Source organism: Sinocyclocheilus grahami, unplaced genomic scaffold (assembly GCF_001515645.1).
Source record: "Sinocyclocheilus grahami isolate Dianchi unplaced genomic scaffold, SAMN03320097.WGS_v1.1 scaffold50.1, whole genome shotgun sequence".
In the NCBI taxonomy this organism is placed as follows: Eukaryota; Metazoa; Chordata; class Actinopteri; order Cypriniformes; family Cyprinidae; genus Sinocyclocheilus; species Sinocyclocheilus grahami.
In genome coordinates, this window is record NW_015505229.1 from 2,139,994 (window position 1) to 2,166,567 (window position 26,574).

Consider the following 26,574-nt stretch of genomic DNA (forward strand, 5'->3'; position numbering starts at 1 on the left):
CCCCCTCAGATTTTTGAGCCAAGTGGATTTTGAATGCAGCTTCCAAAAGACAAAAAATAGCCGATTAATATTTTCTATATTTAATACAATCACACCGGCGTGATTAGAATGTTCAGTGCGTTATATCATCAGCTGCTAAATTCTAATCTGCGCTCACTGGCCGGCACTGAGCCAGATACAGACCTGTTTTTACAGCACTGCGCATTATAACCAATCACACACGATGCTGTTGAGCTTATGAATACAATGACCAATCAGAGGTGTTCAGATTCGAATTCTCTCGTCAGAAACAACAAAGTGCAAATATGTTTACGAATCTGTAAGATAATAATTTCATAGTGTAAACAGCTTCAGTGACTTTAATGGGATTTTTTGAGAGTGCTTGAACTAGATTGTCAGTGAAAAGGTTCTTTGATAATGTAAATGTTCTTTGCTCTCTTTCTGTACAATGAAAGTGTTATGATTAGTAGCCTAACTTTCAATGTTAAATTCACATTAAATATAAACTCAGTCGTATTAAAAATATGTTACGGCATGACACCCATATCTGTTAATTAAGTAAACAGACAGGTTTGTATGCATAGATGATAGATTACATTATTAGGTTACTTTGACCATCGCCCACTATAGATCAACATAATCTATAAAGGTGAGAATCAAGATATTTCATGATATAGTTAATGCGTTTGGGGATGTTTCAAATAAAAAGGAAAAAATAAATAAAACATAAGTGCTGTTGTGGCTGCTGTGTGTCACATGACGAACACCTGCTGTTTTCAGCATTGATAATAACAAATGTTTCCTGAGCAGCAAATCAGAAAATTAGAATGATTTCTGAAGGATCACGTGACACTGAACACTGGAGTAATGATGCTGAAAATTCAGCTTTTCATCACAGAAATACACTTAATATAAAATATATTTAAATAGAAAACCGTTCTTTTAAATTGTAATAATTTTTCATAATATTGCTGTTTTTACAGTATTTTTAAACCAAGTAAAAGTTGCCTTGGTGAGCATAAGAGACTTCTTTTTAAAACATTTTTTAAAAAATCTTACCAACCCCAAACTTTTGAACGGTAAGTGTATGTGACATTCATATACAGCAAGTCTGTCTCAAGAGTCCAGCTGAAGTGTGTTCATTTGCACACACGCGAACCCACACGAGCGAGCAGAAACACATCCGGAGTCTGCTCACCATAAACATGGCCGAACTTGTTACATATACCCTGCAGAGTCAGCACTTCCTGTAGTGTGTGTGTGTGTGTGTGTGTGTGTGTGTGTGTGTGTGTGTGTGTGTGTGTGTGTGGAGAGAGAAAGAAGGCTGAATGGAATTCTGTGAGTTCAATGCATGATATCAAAAGATCTGAGAGCAGTAGATCGCCTCCAATGCTTTCATTCATTGAGATGAATATTTTTGCCATTTTTTTTAAATAGATGCTAAGATTGAGCAATTATTAACACCAAAAAAAAAAAAGGTCTAGAAACAATAGTAGGTCATACAGTTTTGGAGTGACTTGAAGGTTAGTCAACGATCACAGAATTTCCTTGTTTTCTTTATTAGTGGTGCACCGACACACTGACTTTAAAGCTCTTTCCTCATCTCCAGCAGGCAAGTGTGAGCTCATCTGGAATGTTCCGGAGAGGAGGAGGCCTTTCCCTTCAGCAAAGAGAGATGCCTGCCTGCTCCTCCCAAACCACCCACCAAACCCCTCATTACACTGTGTGTTTTTATATGTGTGTGTGTGCGCGCCTCGGAGTGAAAGTGAACCACAAACCCAGAGAGAGGTCACCGCCAGAGCAGGAAGAGATGCAAAGCATCTTTCGTCTGGAAGAAGAAAAAAATCATTTTAAGAACATTTGCTCATCTGCAATATGTCACTAAAACCGGGAACACACTATACAACTAACATGCCGATTATGAATGTAATTTGCTCTTGAGGACTGATCGTGCCCAGTCGGCCAGGGTCTGTTCCAGTTGGGCTCAGTCGCTGTTTGCAGTCGGCAGAAAAGTTTGTAGTGTGTGGTGTCTAAAGATTATAATCGTAGAAATCAAGAACCAGTCGTTGCCAGTCTTTCACAAAGATTTTTTTAAACATGTGTTTAATATCTGCGACTGACGCCAGCGATTGTATGCAGCTATGCAGTGGAGATGCGCTCACTGTCAAACATCATTCAGCGTTCATTTTGTCATTTTGCCAAATATTTTTTCTTGTTTACACATTTGTTGGGATGTTATCATTGCAAGTTAAATAGTTTTACTTTAACTAATTTTTTTACTTTAAATACTTTTTTTCTGTGGTCGAAGAAAGAAAAAGAAAGAATGACAGTGATTTCTCTCATTTTAAAGATATTATCAAGAATTATTTAATTCGATCTGCAGTGTAATAAAAGTTAAGAAAAAATAGAATTAGCATATAGGCCTATCTATAGACTACAGGCTAATTCATTTTTTCTTAACTTTTAACTTTTTCGTAAAATTTGTTATGAAGAATATTTAAATCAACTTCACAATTAATAATGAATATACGAAGAATATGTATAAAGAATATACAAATAGCTTCTTAAAAATGAATTTTTCATTTAAAAATCCATTTAAAAAAACAAAGCAGAATATAAACCATTTAAATAATTAATGAAACACAAAAGGCCCACATGAAACAATGCATAAAACATGAAAATCATGTAGGCAACACCAACAGAAAGGCAAAATGGTTTTAATAACAGTTGTTTTAAATTATAATAATACACAACTCAAAACTTTTGGATGGTAGTGTATATCATGCTCAATTTGTTCAACCAATTTAAACTAACCAAATACTAACACTAACAAAGAAATTAATATAAATTATAATATTGCATTTTCCAGAATGATCCAATTTACCCAAAATTTCAATATCAATAATGATTTTAATAAAGTTTGAAAACAATATAATGGACATCTGGTGCTCAGAAAAATTTATCTTAGCTTAGAGAAATATGTGTAATCTGCTGAGGAAAAATCTACTATAAATATTAAAGAAAAATATAAGCATAATTAATCCAAATTAGTTATCTAAATATTTGTGTTTTGTCACAAAACGTTTGAGTAATGGTGTTGAATTTCTTTGAATTGCAAATGAGTACTTTCCTCTTCCTGTCATTCCAATTCAAAGTCAACATCCTGAAATCACTCATGAAAAGTCATGACTCAGGAGGAGGAACTTGATATTTTCTTAGAAAACTCCAGGATGGGTTGCTGTAACACTCAATCGTACCATACAAAAGAACTATTTGGACTGGTTCAGTTGTGTAAATGATGTTTGTCATTTTATGTACCAAAGCTGAACAGGTAGCTCTTTTTAAATCAGAGAGGATATCTGAAGTACTGTTGATTTATCTAGAAAGTCTAAATCTTTCATGTAGGTGCCCCAGGCAAGGGTACGACAAATTTTAGTTACAGTATTCAACAAATGTCAAAATAAATGATCGGTATGATGAAAAAATTATATAAAAGAATCACAGGCACTGAATAGTATTTTAGTTTTCAAGGAATAGAAAATTATCATCACCCCCAAGCCCTCCAAATGTAGTTTGTTTCCTCATTGGACAGATTTGTTTCTTCATTACATCACTTGCTCACCAGTGGATCCTCTGCAGTGAATGGGTGCCGTCAGAGTGAGAGTCTAAACAGTTGTTAAAACATCACAATAATCCACAAGTAATCCACATGACTCCAGTCCATTAATTAACGTCTTGTAAAGCGAAAAGCTGCATGTTTTAAAAAAAACCTAATCCATCATTAAGGAGTTATAAGTCCATAATCCATAATAACACTTAGTTCATAATAACACAAAGTCCCTGTTTTCCTCCCACATCAAAATCCACACAAATATTTGTTTAGAAACTGTTTTGGGTTGCTTTCCAAATGTTACTTGATCTGTGCATATTTCTCTACTGATTCAGACGAGACAACTTTTTCACAGGACAAAGCAATATTATGGATAGAGAAAAGGGGTAGGCGATCTTCCCAAAATATCATATCACGATCTTGTCACACAAAATCACAATCCACTATCTGAATCACGATCCTCCCAATTTTGAGATGTACTATTAAAAATATACAGAGCGGAACAAGCCTATAACTTACCTATTTGAACAATTTAAAACACAGTATTGCATTAAACAAACAAAATTGACATTAAAGTCTGAGTTAAACTATCACTGTATGAATCAAATATACGTTGCTTCTTATTAAAGTTATAAAGTGATTCATTCAAGTGCAGTGAGTGATTTTCTCTGTTGCTTTTGTTGTTTGATTAACATTAATGACACAGACAGCAGTAGGTTTATTAGGCTGCTGTCTCTTTAAAGGGATACTCCACCCCAAAATGAAAATGTTGTCATTAATCACTTACCACCATGCCGTTCCAAACCCCGAAAAGCTTCGTTCTTCTTCGGAACACAATTTAAGATATTTTGGATGAAAACCGGGAGGCTTGTGACTGTCCGATTGACTGCCAAGTAAATTACACTGTCAAGGTCCAGAAAAGTATGAAAGACATCATCAGAATAGTCCATCTGCCATCAGTGGTTCAATCGTAACGTTATGAAACGACAAGAATACTTTTTGTATGCGAAGAAAACAAAAATAACGACTTTATTCAACAATTCATCTCCTCTGTGTCTCTCCTCATCACCGTAGCGCCATTTTGGAGAATATCCGCTGAACGCAAGCAGCGTACTCTATTCTGTGTCAGCCGCGACACAATGATACGTTTTGTACGTGTATTTACGCTTTGATTTGAACGAAAACAGCGCATCCGTGCAGCGCGGCTGACACAGAAGAGCTTACGCTGCTTGCATTCAGCGGACATACTTTTCTGGACCTTGACAGAGTAATTTACTTGGCAGTCAATCGGACAGTCACAAGCCTCCCGGTTTTCATCCAAAATATTTTAAATTGTGTTCCAAAGAAGAACGAAGCTTTTACGGGTTTGGAACGACATGGGGGTAAGTGATTAATGACAAAATTTTCATTTTGGGGTGGAGTATCCCTTTAAGACTGAATGCACGAATCTAATATACTGACACGCATCTGATTTCTTTCCCAATTATTTATGTTCACTTAAGACATAACTGACTGTCTTTATGTAAATGCTCGCCAAGACAGACATTTTGACATATTATTGTGTATATTTGACCATTTAGGCCTATGCGCGTGCCTGAAACTCCACATTCTTTGCTTGTTCGTGTGAGCTCCATCTGAGCGCGTGCACAGAACGCACCTGGAGAGCAGTCTCTTACGCAGTTAATGTGCTTTTAATAACTCTTTCTAAAATAAAGCATGTCCCACAGTAGACTGCATTTTACGACAGTCACATTGCATGATTGGACTGATTTGGACGTTAAGTTTATGAGAGGCGAAAGCTTACCGCTTGAAATGATTGGAACAGCTTGCGGCACAAATCGAAACTAAAATCTGATTCATCGCAGTACTACTGCCAGCTCACTTTGAGTTGTTTTTTTAAATACGTCACCATGCATTAAAGACACATGATAGAGCCGTGTGATATAATTTGACCAGCCACAGTCAACTAATAGGCAGTCATTGCTGTTATGTTAACATTATTATGAGGACATAAAAGATCACGATCTATACAGTTCACTTGAAAAGTAGATCGTAGACGCCTTCGAGATTGATCACGATATAAAATCGACAGATCGCCCATCCCTAATAGAGAACTAGTATTTTAGCCAGAAGCAACAGTTTAAACGTTTAAAAGTTAAAAACATCCTAATGATGGTTGGAATGGAAACATGCAGCTTTTTACGTCACAAGACATTAATTGATGGACTGGAGTCGTATGGATTCCTTGTAGATTACTGTGATGTTTTTATCAGCTGTTTGGACTCTCATTCTGATGGCACCCATTCACTGCAGAGGATCCATTGGTGAGCAAGTGACATAATGCTAAATTTCTCCAAATCTTTTCTAATGAAGAAACAAACTCATCTACATCTTAGATGACCTGAGGGTGAGTAAGTTTTCAGCAAATGTTCATTTTAGGGTGAACTACTCCTTTAAAATACATTTATGATAATGCTCTTTTGAATTCTGCTTCAACTTCTCACTGTATTTAAACACAAACAAACCTGTCTCTCACACACAATTCTGTACTTTTTAAATACACTCACATACACATACCTTACGCTACACTCTGTATACTTCAGATGCCCCAGGGCTTGCAGTTGCCACAAACCTGATGCCAGGCCAGCTAATCCAAGTATTTCTCCCATTCTTACAGCTCTAGTTACCCACCAAGCATTATACTACACATATACAAAAACAATGACAACTCTACACACAGACATTCGCACAAAAACAGACAAGCAGATCTACAGTCACGGATGCTGTCATCCATTTCAACATTAACTCGACAAAACAGCCAAACTCAGCAGAACTTCTGGGAATTTCAAAGGACTTGGAAAATGTCTTTGTTATCATTGTGAAATCCTGTGAAGTGCCCCTCTGAAGAACAGCTGTTTCAACCATTTTTGATCCGACTCGTGTACATATAAACCTCATAGTTTGATTATGTTAGATTAAAGCCAGTATTTCTTAGATTTACATGTGTAAATGAAGCCTTGTGATTTGTTTTGCTAATAAATGCATGTGTGTGTGAGGGTGTTGACGGATGGCTAAAGCTTGTGCTGAAGGCATGCGGTGAAGCCCATGAGGTAATGTAGTGAAGCAGCATTAAATTACCAGCAGACAAAACAATAGCCTGTCTCTGCCCTGTCCGACCTGCTGCGTCGTCAAACAGCACTTGATTCGAATGGCCAGTGCCTCCAGCACACCCACTGAGCACAAAACCCTTCCTGAATGCACATTTCCATTATGTTATGGTATAGATATGCAATGTATGGAACACTTCAAACCCCATTGCTCTGAGGTCATAAGAATACACATCCAACCATATCTTTAGCTGCAGGCATCTTAGTTTATCTCTGAGCTTTTGCATATATATATATATATATATATATGTATGTGAGGAGTTCATTTGCAAAAATCGTCTGAAGGAGTTTCGTCAAAGCTGACTAAAAGTGATCGAGGATGGATAATTTTGACGAACGGGATGAACCCATGATATCTTTGGGGCGTAAAAGGAAAATAAAAGCTGAAACTTTTTCACAGAACCTTGCTAAAGCAGCACGTTACAGTGGTGAGGGAAAAGCTCCCTGTATTGCGCGTAATCACAACAAAAAAGTCTGTCAGGCATCTACATTGAAGAAATTACAAAGATTAACCAAGTGTTATCTGCTTTTGCCAAAAAAGGACTGTTGGAGTTATCTGCTTTGCTAAAAAACAAACTTTTAATGTATAAAAAAAAAACATACTTTCAATGAACTTTAATTTAGTAAGTTACCTGTATTTTTTGAGTTTTTATTATTTAATTAAAACAACCCAACTGCAGTTTGATTGATATTACTTGGAATAATTACAAAGATTAACCAAGTGTTATCTGCTTTTGCCAAAAAAGGACTGTTGGAGTTATCTGCTTTGCTAAAAAACAAACTTTTAATGTATAAAAAAAAAACATACTTTCAATGAACTTTAATTTAGTAAGTTACCTGTATTTTTTGAGTTTTTATTATTTAATTAAAACAACCCAACTGCAGTTTGATTGATATTACTTGGAATGCACAATAAAAAAAAATAAAACATGATTTATAAAACATTCATAAAAGTTATCTGTTTTTATTTAATCGGAGTTAACTCTTTATTTAATTAATATTTAAAATGGTTGTAATTCATGTTTAAAAAATTTATAGTTATATGTATTTACATATATGTAAATATGTGTGCGCATGAAAATAAATGTATTAAATTTATATACATATATATATATATATATATATATATTCTTTTCAAATGTGATTTTTTAAAGTTGTGTACATTTTGGAACTGATGTATGAAAGAGACTTGTTCCCCATATTCCATATCACAATATGGAATGCAAAAACTTTGAAGCTCAATACCTCGAAACTGCTCAGAATGCAGATACAACCTTATAATTCCAAGGTGACGAAATGTAAAAATGTAGAAATACAGTATGCTGATTACACAGGAATAAAACACTGAGATAAACAGAGAATATGCATGACACTCTAAAATGTATGTAATGTAACTCAGTGTGTGAATATGACATCTGGTGCATTTGCTGCCTGAGCCAACAGCAAGACAAAACAGGACTAAAAATACACACTTATGCTCACAAGAGAGAACTCAAGAACTCAAGAAATGATGGCACACATCCCTAGCAAAACTTGTGTGGACATGTGAGTCCAGGTAAGACATACTAGGTTGCTTCTCTAATATTCTCCTCAGGATTAAAATAGAAAACTACACAGTCTTTCACTTACACACAAACCAAGAAATACACTCTGGAAAAGTGCCTGGCCAAGATTTTCCATCAAACAAGAGGCAAACAATCTCATGTTCCACTAGTTGAGAATACAAACTCTGGGAACTCAAATAAAAGATGTATTTACAGCCTGTCCATGATAAGATACAGAGTTCACACAGAGTGCACCAGCAAATGATCAAAAATCTCATAACTAAAGCTAAAAAAACAAACCAAAAAAACCTTAAACCTGATAAGCAGACGCTTGAGAGCGAGGATCTATCTTCAACCGGATATGAAACTCATAAGCGGATTTCATGCAGCATTCATTTTGATTTTAATGAAAACTGAAAAAAAAACATACTGTATTTCAGATTCAAAAATGCAATGCTAAAACACCGGAATTGAATCGGTTTCATGCTTTGCAACATTATAATCAAAGTATATTTGTTACCCAGGCAAAAATAAAAAAACCCGCTGTCCATAATCTGTCGGAAATGTAAGTTATTCAATATTATTCAATGTTTTCTTTTATATTTAGTACAACAGTGCTCCTGCTTGTGTGATATTGCTTTTTAAGTCTTTGTAGATCTGTGTGGGTATCAGTTTAATCCAGTTTGTTCACCACCTGATACAATCTGAGATCCACTGTTTCATGTGAAGGATGCTTCGCTTGGCAAAACAAAATTGCGCGCTTGATTTCTGCAGAAAGCCTCACCCATCTAATTATGTGATCATGGAAAAGAATAAGATCCATGATAAGATACAGAGTTCACACAGAGTGCACCAGCAAATGATCAAAAATCTCATAACTAAAGCTAAAAAAACAAACCAAAAAAACCTTAAACCTGATAAGCAGACGCTTGAGAGCGAGGATCTATCTTCAACCGGATATGAAACTCATAAGCGGATTTCATGCAGCATTCATTTTGATTTTAATGAAAACTGAAAAAAAAACATACTGTATTTCAGATTCAAAAATGCAATGCTAAAACACTGGAATTGAATCGGTTTCATGCTTTGCAACATTATAATCAAAGTATATTTGTTAGTCAGGCAAAAATAAAAAAAAACAGCTGTCCATAATCTGTCGGAAATGTAAGTTATTCAATATTATTCAATGTTTTCTTTTATATTTAGTACAACAGTGCTCCTGCTTGTGTGATATTGCTTTTTAAGTCTTTGTAGATCTGTGTGGGTATCAGTTTAATCCAGTTTGTTCACCACCTGATACAATCTGAGATCCACTGTTTCATGTGAAGGATGCTTCGCTTGGCAAAACAAAATTGCGCACTTGATTTCTGCAGAAAGCCTCACCCATCTAATTATGTGATTATGGAAAAGAATAAGATCAAAGTAAGTAAATTGTCTTTCGTAGGGCTTGCCTGAAATCATTGAACCTAGTATTCAAGACAACGTGCACACTGAAAATACATTGAGAACAACACGTTTAGTAATGATTATTGATGCATTACAGCTTGGTTTATGGTTTTAAAATGAATGTGGCTTTGTTTTAGACAAAAGAATTTGGCTACAAACCATTCACTCCATACTTTTCAGCAACATAGTTTTTGTTGCATTGAAAATGTTTGTCAGCCAGGCAAAAGCTTGATTTCTGCAGAAAGCCTCACCCATCTAATTATGTGATCATGGAAAAGAATAAGATCAAAGTAAGTAAATTGTCTTTCGTAGGGCTTGCCTGAAATCATTGAACCTAGTATTCAAGACAACGTGCACACTGAAAATACATTGAGAACAACACGTTTAGTAATGATGATTGATGCATTACAGCTTGGTTTATGGTTTTAAAATGAATGTGGCTTTGTTTTAGACAAAAGAATTTGGCTACAAACCATTCACTCCATACTTTTCAGCAACATAGTTTTTGTTGCATTGAAAATGTTTGTCAGCCAGGCAAAATGTAATATTTAATGCGTTTTTCCCCATCATCTTCCCACATTCTGTAATTGTATATGCTAAACACTAAAATAGTGACGAAACCCCTATACGCGACGTTATTTTTAACTAAAACTAAAAGTATTATAAATAATTTTTGGTAATTTAAATTAGGCTGATATCAAATATAAATAAATAATTAAAAAAAACATTTTTGGGATCATTTGAAATATTGCACCAAAATAAATAAACTAAAATAAATTCAAAATTATTGAAAAAAGTAAAAAATTACTAAAAAAAATAACAAATAGAAAAGGCTACATAGAAATATATTTAAATAAACTAAAAACTAAAATGACGTTATTTTTAACTAAAACTAAAAGTATTATAAATAATTTTTGGTAATTTAAATTAGGCTGATATCAAATATAAATAAATAATTAAAAAAACATTTTTGGGATCATTTGAAATATTGCACCGAAATAAATAAACTAAAATAAATTCAAAATTATTGAAAAAAGTAAAAAATTACTAAAAAAAAATAACAAATAGAAAAGGCTACATAGAAATATATTTAAATAAACTAAAAACTAAAAAAGCACATAGCTAAATGTAAAACTAAAATTAATATGAAAACTGAAAACATAAAAATAACATTGCAAGTGTAATCTCTTTCTGCGAGCTAAAGGCCCGTTCACACCAAGGACGATAACTATAAAGATAACGATAAAGATATAGTTCTAAAAATCGTTCTCAATATTAAAGAATAGCAGCTATAATGATAAAGACACAGAAAAACGATATTGTTGGAATCACTTACAAAACGATTTTTCTCCAGCTGATGAACGATAAAAAAACTGACAGCCAATCAGAATCCATCCTGCTATAACGAGCTCGTGAATTTAAAGCAGCAGACGAGCGTGCTCGTAGAATAAACAGATGATATCTTTCACTGGTGTGGACGCTAATATCGTTATCTTTATAGTTATCGTTCTTGGTGTGAACAGGGCTTAAGTGTCGCTCTGATTAATTTATCCTCCTCTGCTGGAAGAGACCTGAGGAGAGGGCTGAAAACATCCTCCACCAGCTGTCTCACATGAATGAAACTTCAGTTTAAAAGATTTCAGCATGTGTATTCTTGTTCCAGCTTCTGTATTAGAATGTCAATTTTTTACCAAGCTCAACCATTCAAGCTGTAGGACGACTGACCCTGTTTTGCATATAACATTGTAGAGTGTGTTTGTGGATCCAATTGCATGCAGTTGTGGAACTCACCTTTGCTGGGTTTTCCGACATGCACTTTGAGTGGCATTTCCTTGCACAAGAGTGATGGACTCTGCGGCATGATCTCAGGACCCAAACCTTCGTCTGTCTGCCCTCCTGTGACCTCCCGATGCACGGTCTGGAAAAAGAGGTCAAAGGTCAAACAAAGGTCTAGACTGAACATGGACAAGCATATATTGTCCAGTCAGAGCTGTCACACTTGAGCAGCTGAGTCTTATTTAATTCACTCTGACAGCACAGCAGCCTGCTTCTTTACATCACTCCATATTACTATTGGTTAAGTCTGTATTTACATAACTATAATAGCCATTACTGACGATGAGGATACATCTGGTTTGTGCTGAGCACAATGTGCCATGAATTATGGGCTGAACAGAATATGAAATCAAGAGACATTTAGAAACTCAATACTCAAATTATAACGACAAGCCTGTTGAATTTTTAAAAGAAACTACATCTGAACAAAATGTATAGGCACTTCAGGATGTGTCACATGTAAATTCAAAATTAAGAGATATAAAGTTGCAACTGTAAAAATCAAATAAAAATCAAATCATGACAAACAAAAACTGGACTAAGAAAAGGCACCCTGTATCGCTGAACAATTTTGTTACTGTGTTTGGCAACATCCTGGTGTTCAATGAAACAAGTCTCAGACTTGCATTAAAGTGAGTCATGGACTTCCTGGTAATAGATGACTGTTTTATAATTAGTCAACTCAATGCACATGTGTCTTAAATTATGTAATTTTTCATCACTTCGGAGCAGCACGTCTAAGAAATAAAAAAAACATATAAATGCAAATATGCTTGACTTTTTAGCTTTGATTCATCAGATAATCACATTACAATCCCAAAACCCAATCTGATTGGCAGACTCAATAGTCAAATATTTCAGCTCATCCGCCTTTTTGCTCTCAGGTTACATCTTCCAGCTTGTTAAAACAGAGTAGGAGCAAGAGGAGGCTGGTACCACATATGCTAAGCACAGCAGCTAGTAAAAGCCAGTTCTGAAGCCAATTAGGACTGCCGTACAATCCACCGCTGCCACATCCACATACCACGCAGCCAAATCTCCATTCCTCTCTTCCTCTCTTTGAAAAACATGCCCTTCTGTTGAAGACTCAGCTGAAGTGTGGATTATAACACAAAGGAAATAAGTCCTTGGAAAAGTACAGCTGGGTACGAAGAAGAGCAGGATGAGAAAAGTTAATCAGCGCCTCATTTTTTTAAAGTGCTATCTGAATAGCCGTTTTTGATGTTTTTGTGTCAGTTTAAAGTCTACGTGGTATGGCTTTCATTTTACTTTCACAATCTGATTTACTGTAATTTAGAGTAAATACAACTGTCAATGGGGAAGAAACTTGATTTTATTCATCAGGAATTGGCTGGATCTTGAAACATAGTCATTGAATTTAAGAACATAATTAGTTGGTTATAAATATATATATATATATATATATATATATATACGGTATATATAAAATAATACTTTATGAAGGTAAGCAATTCTTTTTTCAACAGAGCCTTATGGTAGCCATTGACTTCCATAGTATGGAAAAAAACACTATGGAATTCAACGGCTACCGTCAACTGTTTGTGTACCAACATTCTTCAAAGTATCTTTTCTGTGTTCAGCAGCAGAAAGCAACTCATACAGTTTTGGAACAACCTGAGGGAGAGTAAATGATGACAGAATTTTCATTTTTTTGGATGAACTACCCCTTTTAACTAAAATACAATCCATTGAACACACTGTACTTCCATCCCTCACAGCCTCGTTTTTATTCCTCTAAAACTTTAAATATGGCGCCAGCCTGACTCTATTTATGCCTCCATTGCTTTACAAGTAGAAAGTGCTAAAATGGGCCCAATTTCGCTGTCATGGCATCTTTAATAAGTGAAATTTAATTCAAATAAATGTTGGTGATTACAATCAAAGCATTACAAAAAGATGCTTGAGACAAAACAGCATGTGTTTTTATTGATGTTTAGGCTAGTGTAAAGGCCTGTTGAACAAGCGAGCAGTCGGTGCTTCCTGATGATTCACAGGAGAGTTACACAGAGGGCTGATTTAAGCATGGAGAAATGTGCTGAGCTTCAGTTCATGAAAGCCAAAACCAACAAATCACTAAATAGAACCGCCTTCTCTGCCTTCACAGGGTACTTTCCCACTACACCCGATCAAGCACATGTTTCGTACTTATGTTATGAGCCCATGTCTATACAGATAACACCCCAAAGGAGATATTTACATCTGACAACACAGGGAATCACCAATAAAAGTTTGGTTTCAACTCCTTTACAGTAGTAATTACAGAAATTGATATCACATAACCTCAACGCAAGTATTTTAACCCCTTTGCTGTCACCCCCCATTTTCGGCATGGAGACACAAATGACATACCCAAAATGGTTGCTGCTCATGAGTCTTTCTGACTAGATACATAATCAACAGGTTCACAAAGCTGACACTTTTACTGTTCAAGAATCAGAATTACTCAGACTGCTATGATAATAGAGATATATAAGCTCAAACATAAAAGCAAAAATTTTTTTTTTTTTTTTAACGTATATAAAAATGCATATGTTGCTGTGGTAAATGCTTTTAGAAATACAATGAAGCTAAAGCCACAAGTCTACTAATGCTTCATTTCAAATTTCAGGACATAATCTCCAAAAATATTAATTTTATGAAACATTTTCTAAAACCATGTCATGTGTGTTTTTAGAGAAGGCTAATAAAATTGATTTATGGCCCCCTGTAAGCCCGGCAAACTGCCCCATTCATGATTCTATTGTTCTCACTCGACGAACCTTTCACACCTCCACTAGGTATTACACATAATCCTCATTATTCCTTTAGTTTTTATTCAACCATTATAGCCTTTATTCTAGCATTACAAGGTTTACCAAGCCATATCGCTTCAATCCCAGTATACATTTACCCAACTATTATCAAAAGTATTTCTAAAAAAATTCAACAAAACATTTTCTTATCACCTTACGTGAATTATTATGACAAAATGCATTATGAAGAAGAACTGCGCCTGTTCTGCAGCTGCATTAGAGCTAACATTAGCATCAAGCTACATAAAACAGTTTATGAGATTATTAGTACACTTTTACTCAAAACTCACTCTAAACCACCATTGAGTGTTTATAATAACTTCCTTTTGTGATCACATGTGGAATTTGGTCGTTTACTGTTGTTAAAATATGATTTTTATAGCCTTTTATATCACTGCACAAATTAGCATTTCAGATGTACACATTCTTTAATGTTATGAAAATACCCCAAATCTCAAGAAAATCACATACAAACCATATCCTATCGTAATCGTGTGTTTATTATCTTTATTCTTTGAGTGTAAAAGTGTTTATCTGGGTTTGCTATGGTCAGAAATGAACGTGGAAGAGCACGGGAAGTCCATCACAAGATGAGACAGGGCGGGATGTGATGCACAATATGATTGACATTTCACCAGCAAATCGGCTTTCTCTGCCTCATACTACCACCACGGAAGAGTATAACACACAGATACAGCGCTGGGAAGTGCTAATGCTAATGAAATCACCTAAATTAGTGGAAAATGAATAGAAATGATGATTCTGTCTGAAGAAATATGAAGTAAACATGTGTAAATATATCTATATATCTCCATGTATATGCATCATTGGACTATAAGCCCTTATTGACCTGTTCAGTGAAGCTATGTGAACACAAATAAACCGCTGAAGACGTGACTGAATATGAATGCGTGGTGAATTTCCATTCCAAATACGACATATATACGGATTTATTATTTTGCACTCCTGACATAAATTAATAAATTACTGTCAGTGCAACAATGTTTTATCAAAACTGTGGTCAAATATCGAAGCTGGTCTTTCTAATGATGCACAGTTTGTTCAGATCAAGTAAGAGTGTGATGTTTTAACATGCTGTGAAATTGCACTCCTGACATAAATTAATAAATTACTGTCACTGCAACAAAGTTTTATCAAAACAGTGGTCAAATATCGAAGCTAGATAGTCTTTAATATTTCAACTGATTCACAGTTTGCCCAGATCAAGTAAGAGTGTGATGTTTTAACGTGCTGTTAAAGTGAAACAACAATAATCTGAGGCCGTCGCCGATCTTCATCAGTTAAGGGCTTAATTATGGTAACTGCAAAATCATGGTTACCAAATAAAATACACTAACCAATTTCTGAAGGATTTTGTGACACTGAAGAATGGAGTAATGGCTGCTGAAAATTCAGCTTTGCCAGCACAATAATAAATTGCAATTTAAAATATATTCAATATTCACAATATTACAGTTTTTACTGTATTTTTGCTCAAATAAATACAGACTTGAGGAACATAACAGGCTTCTTTCAAAAACATTTTTAAAAAATTAATTATTCCTAACTTTTGACCGGTATTTTAGATAGCTAGTAAAGGTGCATTTCCCACAGATTTGTGCTAGGTCTTTAGGGTTTCCACAAAAAAAAAGTGGTGTGGTTCCTTTCTTTGCCGCATGATCTCAGTCTCACACAGAAGTTGCTGTGCCATTCCTAATTCCTGCTTAGACATGTCACGAACAAGAAGACACGTAAAATACAAGATGTCATAAAGGCATACATAGTTTTGTAGAGTGGGTTGAATGACACCAAGTAACAGCAAATAAATAGATATTACACAGCAGCTGTGCTATGCAATACTCTTCAGAACCGTGTGTGCATCACGTCAGCACATATAATGTTATTTTGACATCTATTTATTCTAGAACTGCTGAATAATATCATATTCTATAATGAAGGGGTTTTATTATTGTAAGAACAAATGTCTTGCTGCTTTTGTCAGTGCTTTAGAAGCATGTTTGTTGACTCACCAAGCTGACATTTTTGAGATACTAAATAATTACACATTTGCAATATTACATTACACACTGGGTTTAACCAAGTGTAAGTGTGAGTCTTATGTCATAGTAAAGGCATTGATTTATTTAGATCACTCCTGAACCCCCAGGAGAGTATGGAACAGATTCAAAAAGATAGTAAACACTATCTGTGAGTCGTGTGAGATTTCATGGCTGAATTGCTTGTCTGTGCCAGATGACCCCAGTTCATTATCGTTACTCTTGGTGTTCCCCATAGATACTGTTGAATAAATCAGGTCTGACCTGTATATCTTGGGGCGTATGGCCTAGTGCTTAAAAGATCGAGGCTAGTAAGCAAAAGGTTGTGGGTTCAAGCCCCACAAGCGGTGATCTATGAACCATTAGCATTGCTGAACTGAGACACTTAACCTCAGGTTGATCTAAGGGGACAGTCCATGCTGTGTCTGTCATGTAAGAAATGAGTTATAGACTATATCAAAATTAACCACACTAACATTATTCAGCATACATTCACAAACTCTGTTTACAACCTTAAAGGGATAGTTAATCTAAAAATTGATTCATTCGTTCATCTAGATAACTTTGAATTAACGTTACTGCAAGAATGTTTGTTCAGAACTTGGGTAGAATATCCAAAAATAAACAATGTAGCACAGGGATTTGGTGTTGATTGGAGTTTGAGATATGGGAGTTGCACTCAAAAGAGAAGGCAGATTAACACAAGGGGCGGGGTTTACATGGAATAAATTATTGGAGAAGTCCTACATATGTCACCAGCGAGAAGCTTTACTTCTCACCGGAACATACATTATGACATTATTGTGATTTAAAGTATGCATGGATGAATGATTCACATTAAGATCTATAAAAAGGCATTTAGAAAACAGATAGGGTACATTTTCATTTCATGCTGACTTTAAATGCTTCCCACCTTGCAACACGGACATCCGGCCTGGCAAGAGTTGAAGGTGGATGTTGTGATGTAGGAAGAGAAGGTCGGGGTCGCGCTCACGTTTGGGAGCGCAGCAGCGCTGGCCCCGCCCCCGTGTGACGTCGACGGCGCCTCACCAACTGTCACCTGTAGGATCTCCTGGATCTGTGTCAACTCTTGCCTCAGCACCTGCTTTTGATGAAAACTAAAGGCGGGATGGTTCGAAGCCATGGTGAAGAGGAGCAAAAACTGCTCTCCCGTCTGGCCATCGTTAAGCTGAAGTCCGTAGTTATTAATGATGGTGTCGATATGGGTGAGGGTCCGAAACAAAACTCCCGCCGCTACGCGGTTGTCCGAGCTGAGGAGCGCGAGAGAGACGAGCAGCTTGCTCCTCACGACCTCATCCGTGATGTTGGTCAAGTTGGCGAGGTCAGCCGGGTTGTTGGCTTTGATTTCTGCATCCCTCAGAGAGTGGTAGTCTTTTCGGGCTAGGTCTTCCAAACACGAACCGAGGAAGCGTAGCTCAATGGGAACGCAGAGGTCCAAAAGGCCGCAAAGGAACTCAGCTCTCTGCGCCGAACTCAACACGGAGAACCAGCGGTAAACCTCCTCTCTCTGAACAAAGCATCTGTTTTCAACCATCTTAGCCAGCACTCATAAAATGCATCAGATAATAAAAACACAGTTCATAAAGCAATGGTTGATGGCCTTTACAAACTTTACAAACTTCCAAATCATTTACTGACGTAAACATCCATGAACTTATAGGCAGTGGCGAGTCTGAGCGTCTCAGAACCCCTACAAGAAGACATACTACATAGTTTCCTTCGCGTTTTATATGCCTGCAAATGCATTATCTCGTCAAAGCCTATTAGGATATTAAAGAAACAACTTGTGTTTACTGTAATCCCAGACGCGCGGCGGCGCAGCCCCTCTGCCCGCCTGTGTCTCTCGTTTTTCGGCCAGCCCCCCTGCGTGATCCCCACGTCAGCCAGTTATTCAATAGACTCCAGGACACATTATAAAACAGGAACATTTCTTTCAGATCTTATAGTATCCATTATACCGATTTGTCCAGATGATACTATCGCAATTGCTGTACACGCTCAAAGGAACCGTCGTCGGGCAATAAACATTTTGTGTGGAAAACTCCACAATTGTAACAGTTTGAGTGGTCGTGTGGACGTCAGTATAACCGTATATTCCTTTGTCGGACGCCGAAGTAACGTTTTTTATGTTTAAAAAAACGTGACACTTTATCCGCTGCTTTATTTGCATTCACGCGAGTGAATTAATCAACGGTTTCGTTGCCTATCATTATCCTGTCGTGAAGTCGAGTAAGACGAACTGAGTGTAGTTCACTATCCATTCCCGAACTTCACGCAAACCCCGCCCACGGTTGAATTTTATTGAATGAACAGCTTGTCAGTAATCATATTCTGCGCTGTGATTGGCCAGAGCGACATTCTTGTGTATCTCTCAAGCGCCTGCAGTCATATTGGATGTGGCCAGTAAAATATTGTACGATTTAATGCGATAGGGTACATTAACTTATCTGAACAATCCGTAACTGATTTTTAAACATAAGGTAAATTTATTTAAATGTTATAAAATAGTATGAATTATTACTCTGGTGATGATAGTACAGGGAAAAAACGCTTTTGAAGTATGCCTTTGGCTGTAGGCAAATATTGGAAACCTCTGGTTTTGTCATTTAATTACGTCAACTTTTCCCAAAGATGGCGCCAATTGTCCCAGGGCTCAATCAGGAACCAAGAGTGAAGTCGAGTAAGACGAACTGAGTGTAGTTCACTATCCATTCCCGAACTTCACGCAAACCCCGCCCACGGTTGAATTTTATTGAATGAACAGCTTGTCAGTAATCATATTCTGCGCTGTGATTGGCCAGAGCGACATTCTTGTGTATCTCTCAAGCGCCTGCAGTCATATTTGATGTGGCCAGTAAAATATTGTACGATTTAATGCGATAGGGTACATTAACTTATCTGAACAATCCGTAACTGATTTTTAAACATAAGGTAAATTTATTTAAATGTTATAAAATAGTATGAATTATTACTCTGGTGATGATAGTACAGGGAAAAAACGCTTTTGAAGTATGCCTTTGGCTGTAGGCAAATATTGGAAACCTCTGGTTTTGTCATTTAATTACGTCAACTTTTCCCAAAGATGGCGCCAATTGTCCCAGGGCTCAATCAGGAACCAAGTCTTATATTCTCACCAAATCTAACGGATTCATATTTTCTCAAATACTTTTCTCTTAGTCCTGTTTGTCTGGAAAATACCATTAGCGAGGTCGTTTACAAATTGAACATGCAGCTGTTGATCTTAAAGATCTTAATCGCTGGCAAACGATATGATGCATTTTAGACTAGTTTTCAATGGATTGCAGATAAATATTCCTCGTTTCCAGCGTTTATGTCCTTGTTTATTAGATATTATAAACCAAATTAACAATACTTTTACAGTATTTATTGTTAAGCTAGGTACATGTTAATTTCTACATACACTGATTAATTTTAACATTTCAAGTTCTATAAATTGTATTACAATATAAACATTTTTTACAATGAATAATAGTATATTTATAAATGAACATTAACAGATTAATAAATGACGTATAAAAACTTTATTTTTAGTTCACAACACCTATTTAAGAAGCACTGACAGAAAATATGAAAAGCCCCTACTGTAAGATGAGTAAACACAACTATACCCTAATAAATGTACAGTGCTGGCAAATTAAACTGTTGCTGATCATAAATGAACACTAGAGGGAGCAACTGGCTCTCACTGTGCCTTGCGAATTAAATTTATAAACAATTTGATGCACAAGCAAAAGTGGCGGGTGTTCAGATTTAAAGCTTTAGAAATATATTAATCCAGTACTAGTCCAACTGGCTGGGTGCAAACCAGTTGGACTAGTCAGTGCGAGTACATACGTATTTACAATTACCAGCAATGATTGGTCATGAAATGCATGATGTGACTTATACTGAATTCAAAACATGTCAAATAGGGATTATGCGCAACAGACTTCCGTATTCTGTTAACCGGGTCTCGTCGCTTCCGGTTCAAGCATTTTGCATATGCTTCATTAAATATGAAGCAATTTTACTCAAGATGCCTTCAAAGTAAAAATTGAATAAAACGTCAACAATAAAAACAGCTAGCTAGTTTAACTGATTATCTTAAAAGTCCATAGATATCGCTATTATTTATTACAGCTGTTAGCACATTCTCCGACAAGTGGAAGCAATGAGACCTGTTTTCCGGGTTTGGTCAGGTGACGTTCGACATATAACCTATAGGAGTGTAATTTGTCATTTAATGTGTTATAGTAAAATTTTCAGTGGCACCTTTGGACCAATTCATCAGACACCAAAACTACACAAGGTCAAGCTAGCCACAACAAAAATGGTGGTTCATACTTATTAAGATAATACGGTAATCAACAGGAAAAGCAAGGAGACATACTTTCTGAGTGTTTTTATCTTTTGAGTTAGCTAGCGAGTGGGATGCCAAAAACGTTTGTCTTATGCTTATGTAGATTCACTTTCACCAACAATTCACATTCAAATCTTTGCCCTATGTACTCAAGTGTTTGAGATGATTTAACATGCTCATCCCTAATTCAAACCTAAAATCCTGAGTTAGCAAATGTCCCTCTTTCTGCTATTGCTTCCCTGTGGTTAAACAGTTAAGAAAAGCTAATTTAATAACTCTCCAAATTTTCAATAACAGCCTTTATTATTTCAGTTGTGCTGCAGGGGAGCGTGAGTCATCACGGCCTGTTTTACTAACAAGTCTGAGTGATGTTGCGTCTCTGGGCTCAAACTCATGGAAAGGCTCCTCAGGCCTCAACCAGCCACAGCCATAGTGTGTGTGCATCAAACTCTACATGGTAGAGCAGAAAATACACAATTACATTATCATAATGTCATCTGCTGCCCTTTAACAATTTTATGTAGCTATCAGAACAGGATCAGCCCATACAATTACAGATAATGAATTATAATTCATATGTATGTGTGTTTTTAGTTAAAAATGTGCTATTTTAATGGTTAACAAGGCAATGTTATTAATATAGTTTGACTTTTGATGTCTGATTGTCAAATTGTATCTTGTAATTTTTTTCAAGAAAGTGTGGTTGTAAATAAGAACAACCTTGCAAAAACTGACATTCTGAAATTATACGTTGTGCCTCACGCATTCCCTTGCAATCTCTCTTATACACTCTCCCACACTCTGTCTACTGAACCCACTTTATAAAATCTCCCCCTCCTTCTGTAATGCCAATCAAGCCAACAGCAGGCTATCACTAAAGTAGCCTGATAAGCTAAACCACCAAAAACCTGCAAAAATTTGTTAACCTTGCTCAATCAAACACAAGTATGTAGTGTAATATACATGAAATATACAAGAGTCACATGAAATCTACTTGGAGTCAAACTGTAGGTGACCTGTTTACTGCATGAAACCTTGGTTCTCACTACCTGCTGAGCCCAAGCAACAGCAGTCAGAGTATTTTTACCCAGCTTCGTCAGAGCTGATCCCCAGTAATTGAGAGGATAAATATCCTTCCTCCTCTTTACAAACAGAATGTTACACACAATTGCAAGTCAAAACTAATGGCACGGTTACATGTATACATCAAATCCCTTGTTTTCATATATATATATATATATATATATATATATATATATATACTGTATTTTAAAGTCTTCATGTATCCTCATGCATTCTAATGTGCTTTCTTAATTACCAGATACTTCTAAGGAAAATGTTTAAGAAGGAAGGAGGACAAACACTGTACAAGCCATTATAAACCAAGCCGTGAACAACTGCATGATGTTCTCAGCTATCTGTAACAGTGTTGTATGAAGTAATATGTCTTCAATTATAACATACTTTGGCCATGAATCATATGAGTCATCACAGTAAAAGATGCTCTTTGTGGCGTACAGATATCATGGAATCTAGTGAAGAACAGTCAAGATGATCAAGTGCCAAGGTCAACAGAACAGATTTTATATTATCTCACCTGCAACAAATTAATTTAATGCACCATCTCAAGCCATATCATTAACTGACAAATGCTCTAATTATTCTATGAGGGCAGAGCAGTGGAGATTTAGCAGGGGGGTAGGGGGAGGACTAAGCTGGGCAATTAGGAAAAGCAATCTTTGCTCCCTGAAGTGGATAGAGAGAGAGAGAGTGATGAGCATTAACGCAGCACATGTCTCTTTAAATGACGGGAGAGCCAGGGAGAGAGGGAGCATGTGAAAGGGGGAGGGGGAGCTGGCTGCATTGGAACAGTCAGCCTCTAATGAGCAGATTTGAGAGACACCAGTGTAAGAGAGAGAGAGAGAGACATCCAAGCATATGGGGGAATAAGATGACGACGAAGAAAAAGACCATCAGCGTCACATGAAAATCATTCCAACAACGTGATTGAGTCAAGGAGGAACAGAAGAAGGTAAATCAGGGACAATGAATCTGGTTTTCCCACCTGCAAGCAACCCGGAGCACAGGATTTTTATACAGACCTGAAAAGAGAGCTGAGAGGAAAGCAGAGACAACGACAAAACAGTGCCCAGATAAGGAATTAATCACATCAGTTTGTTTGCGATCAAGCTGTGCGCTCAACCTGTGCTGGCGAGAGCGTGCGTATATATGTATGCGATTGTGCACGGATAGAGACTGCATTGCTGCTAGCTGACGGAGACTGAAGCTTGCAGAATTTATCGCTCTTTTTTCTTGTTTCTCTTGCACTCTGTCTCCCTGTGTGGCATCAGCATGTCGGGTGGATTTGGTACAACAGTTAGTGAGCTCCTGGCAGAAAGGATGCAATTGTAAATGCCACCTGCCTGCTTCATCCATCGGCCATCACTCTGAGGACTCACAGGTTTCTAGGTGGAGCCTGGTGGTCTCAGCGACTGGGAGTGGAAGTGAAACCCAGAGAAGGAGAGCGGGAGTGAGGGTAGGTGTGTTGGCACAGGGGCCTCTGTGGAGGCAGGAACGAGGAGGGGGCCAGAGCACCAGAACCGAGAGAATAGTTGCTGCGTTGGTAATGACAGAACAAGGCGCATGGCTGGCGTGGGCCCACTTTCATCACTGAGAAGAAACTGCAGGAAAGCAGCTCGTGAATAAAAAGTTTCACTCCTGGAGGAGGATGGTCTGAGAGGGCTCAGGCTGCTCCTGCCTAGTTCGACAGGAGGGGACTACTGCCCAGGAGGGCTCCACTTTTTTTCTTTCAACTTTTTGCATTTTTTTAAGGCAATTAAAGGGAGCATATACGGGTCTTTTCCTTCCCCGGCTTTCCAACAACACCCTGGCCCCATTTCCAAGTCTGATTTTGTTTGGGTTTTACTTCCTTTTCTTTTTATTTTCTTTTTGAGATTTGGGATATTTGCCAAAACCTATTTCATGCATGTCCACTGGGGGCAGGTTCAACTTTGATGATGGGGGATCATACTGTGGAGGGTGGGAAGAGGGAAAGGCCCACGGCCATGGTATCTGCACAGGACCCAAGGGCCAAGGCGAGTACGCAGGCTCCTGGAGCCACGGCTTTGAGGTGGTGGGCATCTATACCTGGCCCAGTGGGAACACCTATCAGGGGACATGGGCGCAAGGTAAGCGCCATGGCATTGGAGTTGAAAACAAGGGCAAGTGGGTTTATAAAGGTGAGTGGACACATGGATTTAAGGGACGCTATGGTGTGCGGGAAAGCACAGGAACCAGCGGCAAATACGAGGGTACATGGAACAACGGTCTACAGGATGGATATGGAACAGAGACATACTCTGATGGAGGTAAGAGTCTAATACAATAATTTTTTGTAAAGAGCTAAAGTCTGTAAAAAAAAAAGTCTTCCAACTGAATGACACCACAAAATACTGACATCGCTGCAATAAGACACTTGCAGAGTTCACCCCAAACCGAAAATTCTGTCATCATTTACCCACCCTATTGTCATTACAAACACATATGACTATATTTCTTCTGTGGAACCAGTGTTCTCCAAAGTATTTACTTGTGTGCTCTACAGAAGAAATCAAATCATACAAGTTTGGAATGACATGAAAGTAAGTAAATTTAAACTTCACTTTAATGGCTAACACAAACACACTCTTACAGGCCAGAGAGATTTCTAGAATACCTTGTGATTTCCATTTTTGCACCATTCATCACTTTTGACTTAGAATTTATTCTTCCTCTAATCCTCATCATTTGGACAAGCTATTTCCTCCATCCTCCACAAGCTGCTGAGGAGATAAATTTGGAGGCTCAAATTAAGGCCAGTTGGACATCTACAGAGGCAGAGAGAGAGAGAGAGAGAGAATGACAGATTCCAGTTAACCTACAGGTCTTGCAAAAGCCCTCAACAAAATCCTGGAACACCTTATTTGGGCTGTAACAAGGTTTCCGGTGTACTGTTCTGGAGACAGTACAAACTAAGATTACCAAAGCAGAAGACAAGAACTCCTGGCAAATAACTTGACTCTGGCAAGATGATGCGAAGGCCAGATAACTGACAAAGACCACTAGCCATGAAAGTAACATTTAAACAAGAGGCTCATTTACTCGTAACAAGCAAAACCACCGCTGTAGCATAACTTGACATAACACCTGTGAAATAGCCTAGAGAAAATATTTTTTTCTGTCAGTGAATATTCATGAAGAATCAGTCCTAGAACATAAATGCCTACTTGTCCAAAGTCACCTGAGCTGAACCCTCACCGCTGTACCTTTTTGTAATTTAAATCTCCCATTTCATCACCCTTAGTGTCTTTGCTAATAAAGGTGTGATATTAATGAATGATAGGAAGGTAACATTTCATTTCAGACCTGCAGAAGAAAGTCACTGGGGTCCAAAAGTATATTGGACCCCATACTGGCAAATAAATAAAAGTTTTTAAATAAGAGTTTCACAAACATTAATTAAATTCACAAATAAATAAATGAGATTTGCAAATTAAAAACATATTTACAAATATATTTTTATGTCACAAACACAACTTTGCCTGCCATACATTTGGCTATTTCAAGTTAAATAAAGTGCCAGTTCTGGTGAATGAGGCTTGTACTCATCAACAGTGTAGCTATTTTTGGAGCCACATAACCTCTCTCTCTCTTTGTTTCATTCTCTCAATCTCCTTGCATTATGGAAGTGTTGCCTGTGTGTCTTTTACAGCATGTTGCTGTGGAAACGCACACAGACTCTGGCAGCAGGTCAGCATGTCACTGGAGACTCAGTGCTCGCCACTCTGATTGGCTGGCTGACTCGCTAATGGTGTTTACTTACTTTGGTACTAAGCTGGGCCACTTAATCACAACCACAGTAAGCATAAAGAGAAGACAGATATTGACAAGAAAAAAAAAGAGCCAGAGAAGGGTATTCGATGATACAGGAAGAGGTTAATAGGGCCACAAAGAGGTTACAGTGGCATAATCAGCTCTCAGTGCTGTCTGAATACACTACAGCTGCCACACACTAAAGCATCTGTTCACATTATGACCTGAATTCCCCCATCACACTAAAGAGGACAGGTTTGAAGAGGGCAAGTTATTTTCCGTTGGCTTCTACTGCAGAAGAAGAGACTCTCAAAGTATGCAATATCATAAACACACCTTTGTTATAAATATAAACTGACATTTCTAGGCTTGCTGTGAATGCATCTTTTATGTGATATTCCAAAACTATTAACGTTACATCACATACATTAATCTTTGATTCAATAACATGTCTTGTCATGTTTTACCCCTCAGTCAGCCCCTTAGGGATTACTTGGTACTACAGAGAATGGCATTGTACAGGATATGGCAGATTTTTGCTTTTACGGCAGCTCTGATTTCAGTTTCTGACGTAACCCTAATGATTATTCAGAAGTCAGGGAGTAAAGTACTTACATACATCAATGTTGAACTCTGCATTGCTCGAGGCAAACAGTGTCATGATGTCCACTATGTGGCTCATATACAGCAATTCCCAGCACTCTTGCATAACTAAAACTCAAATGCTGATCAATTTGGCCTCCGAAAAGTGGCATTCTACATTGCTCAAAAGCAAATAGACATTCCTACATCTGGCTTAACAACAAAAATAAAAAAATCTCAGTTATGTTATTCAGATACATTCAGGATGATTTTATGTTGTTTATAAT

At 37.1% G+C, this 26,574-nt stretch overlaps 2 protein-coding genes across 2 annotated transcripts in view; one reads left to right on the forward strand and one right to left on the reverse strand.

The window, feature by feature from the left end:
* The window catches only part of LOC107583144 (zinc finger CCHC domain-containing protein 14-like), a 34,964-nt gene extending 16,222 nt beyond the window's left edge, over positions 1–18,742 (reverse strand). Inside the window, exons 1-2 of the mRNA XM_016269257.1 lie at positions 17,387–18,742; positions 11,559–11,685 (exon numbers count right to left, since the gene is read on the reverse strand). Coding sequence (XP_016124743.1) covers positions 11,559–11,685; positions 17,387–18,028 — 769 coding nt within the window. The 5' untranslated portion in view covers positions 18,029–18,742. The remainder of the gene's footprint in view (positions 1–11,558; positions 11,686–17,386) is intronic.
* Positions 18,743–22,668: 3,926 nt separating this feature from the next.
* On the forward strand, positions 22,669–25,219 carry LOC107583145 (junctophilin-3-like). Its single transcript, XM_016269258.1, has 2 exons — positions 22,669–24,222; positions 25,197–25,219. Exons 1-2 carry the CDS (start codon positions 23,841–23,843, stop codon positions 25,217–25,219), a joined length of 405 nt encoding a protein of 134 aa, XP_016124744.1. The 5' UTR covers positions 22,669–23,840.
* Positions 25,220–26,574: the final 1,355 nt, after the last annotated feature.

Coding starts and splice junctions, on each gene's coding strand:
- LOC107583145 (XM_016269258.1), top strand. CDS start 23,841: ATGTCCACTGGGGGCAGGTTCAACTTTGATGATGGGGGATCATACTGT. Junction 24,223..25,196: donor AGAGACATACTCTGATGGAG/GTAAGAGTCTAA, acceptor CATCACCCTTAG/TGTCTTTGCTAATAAAGGTG.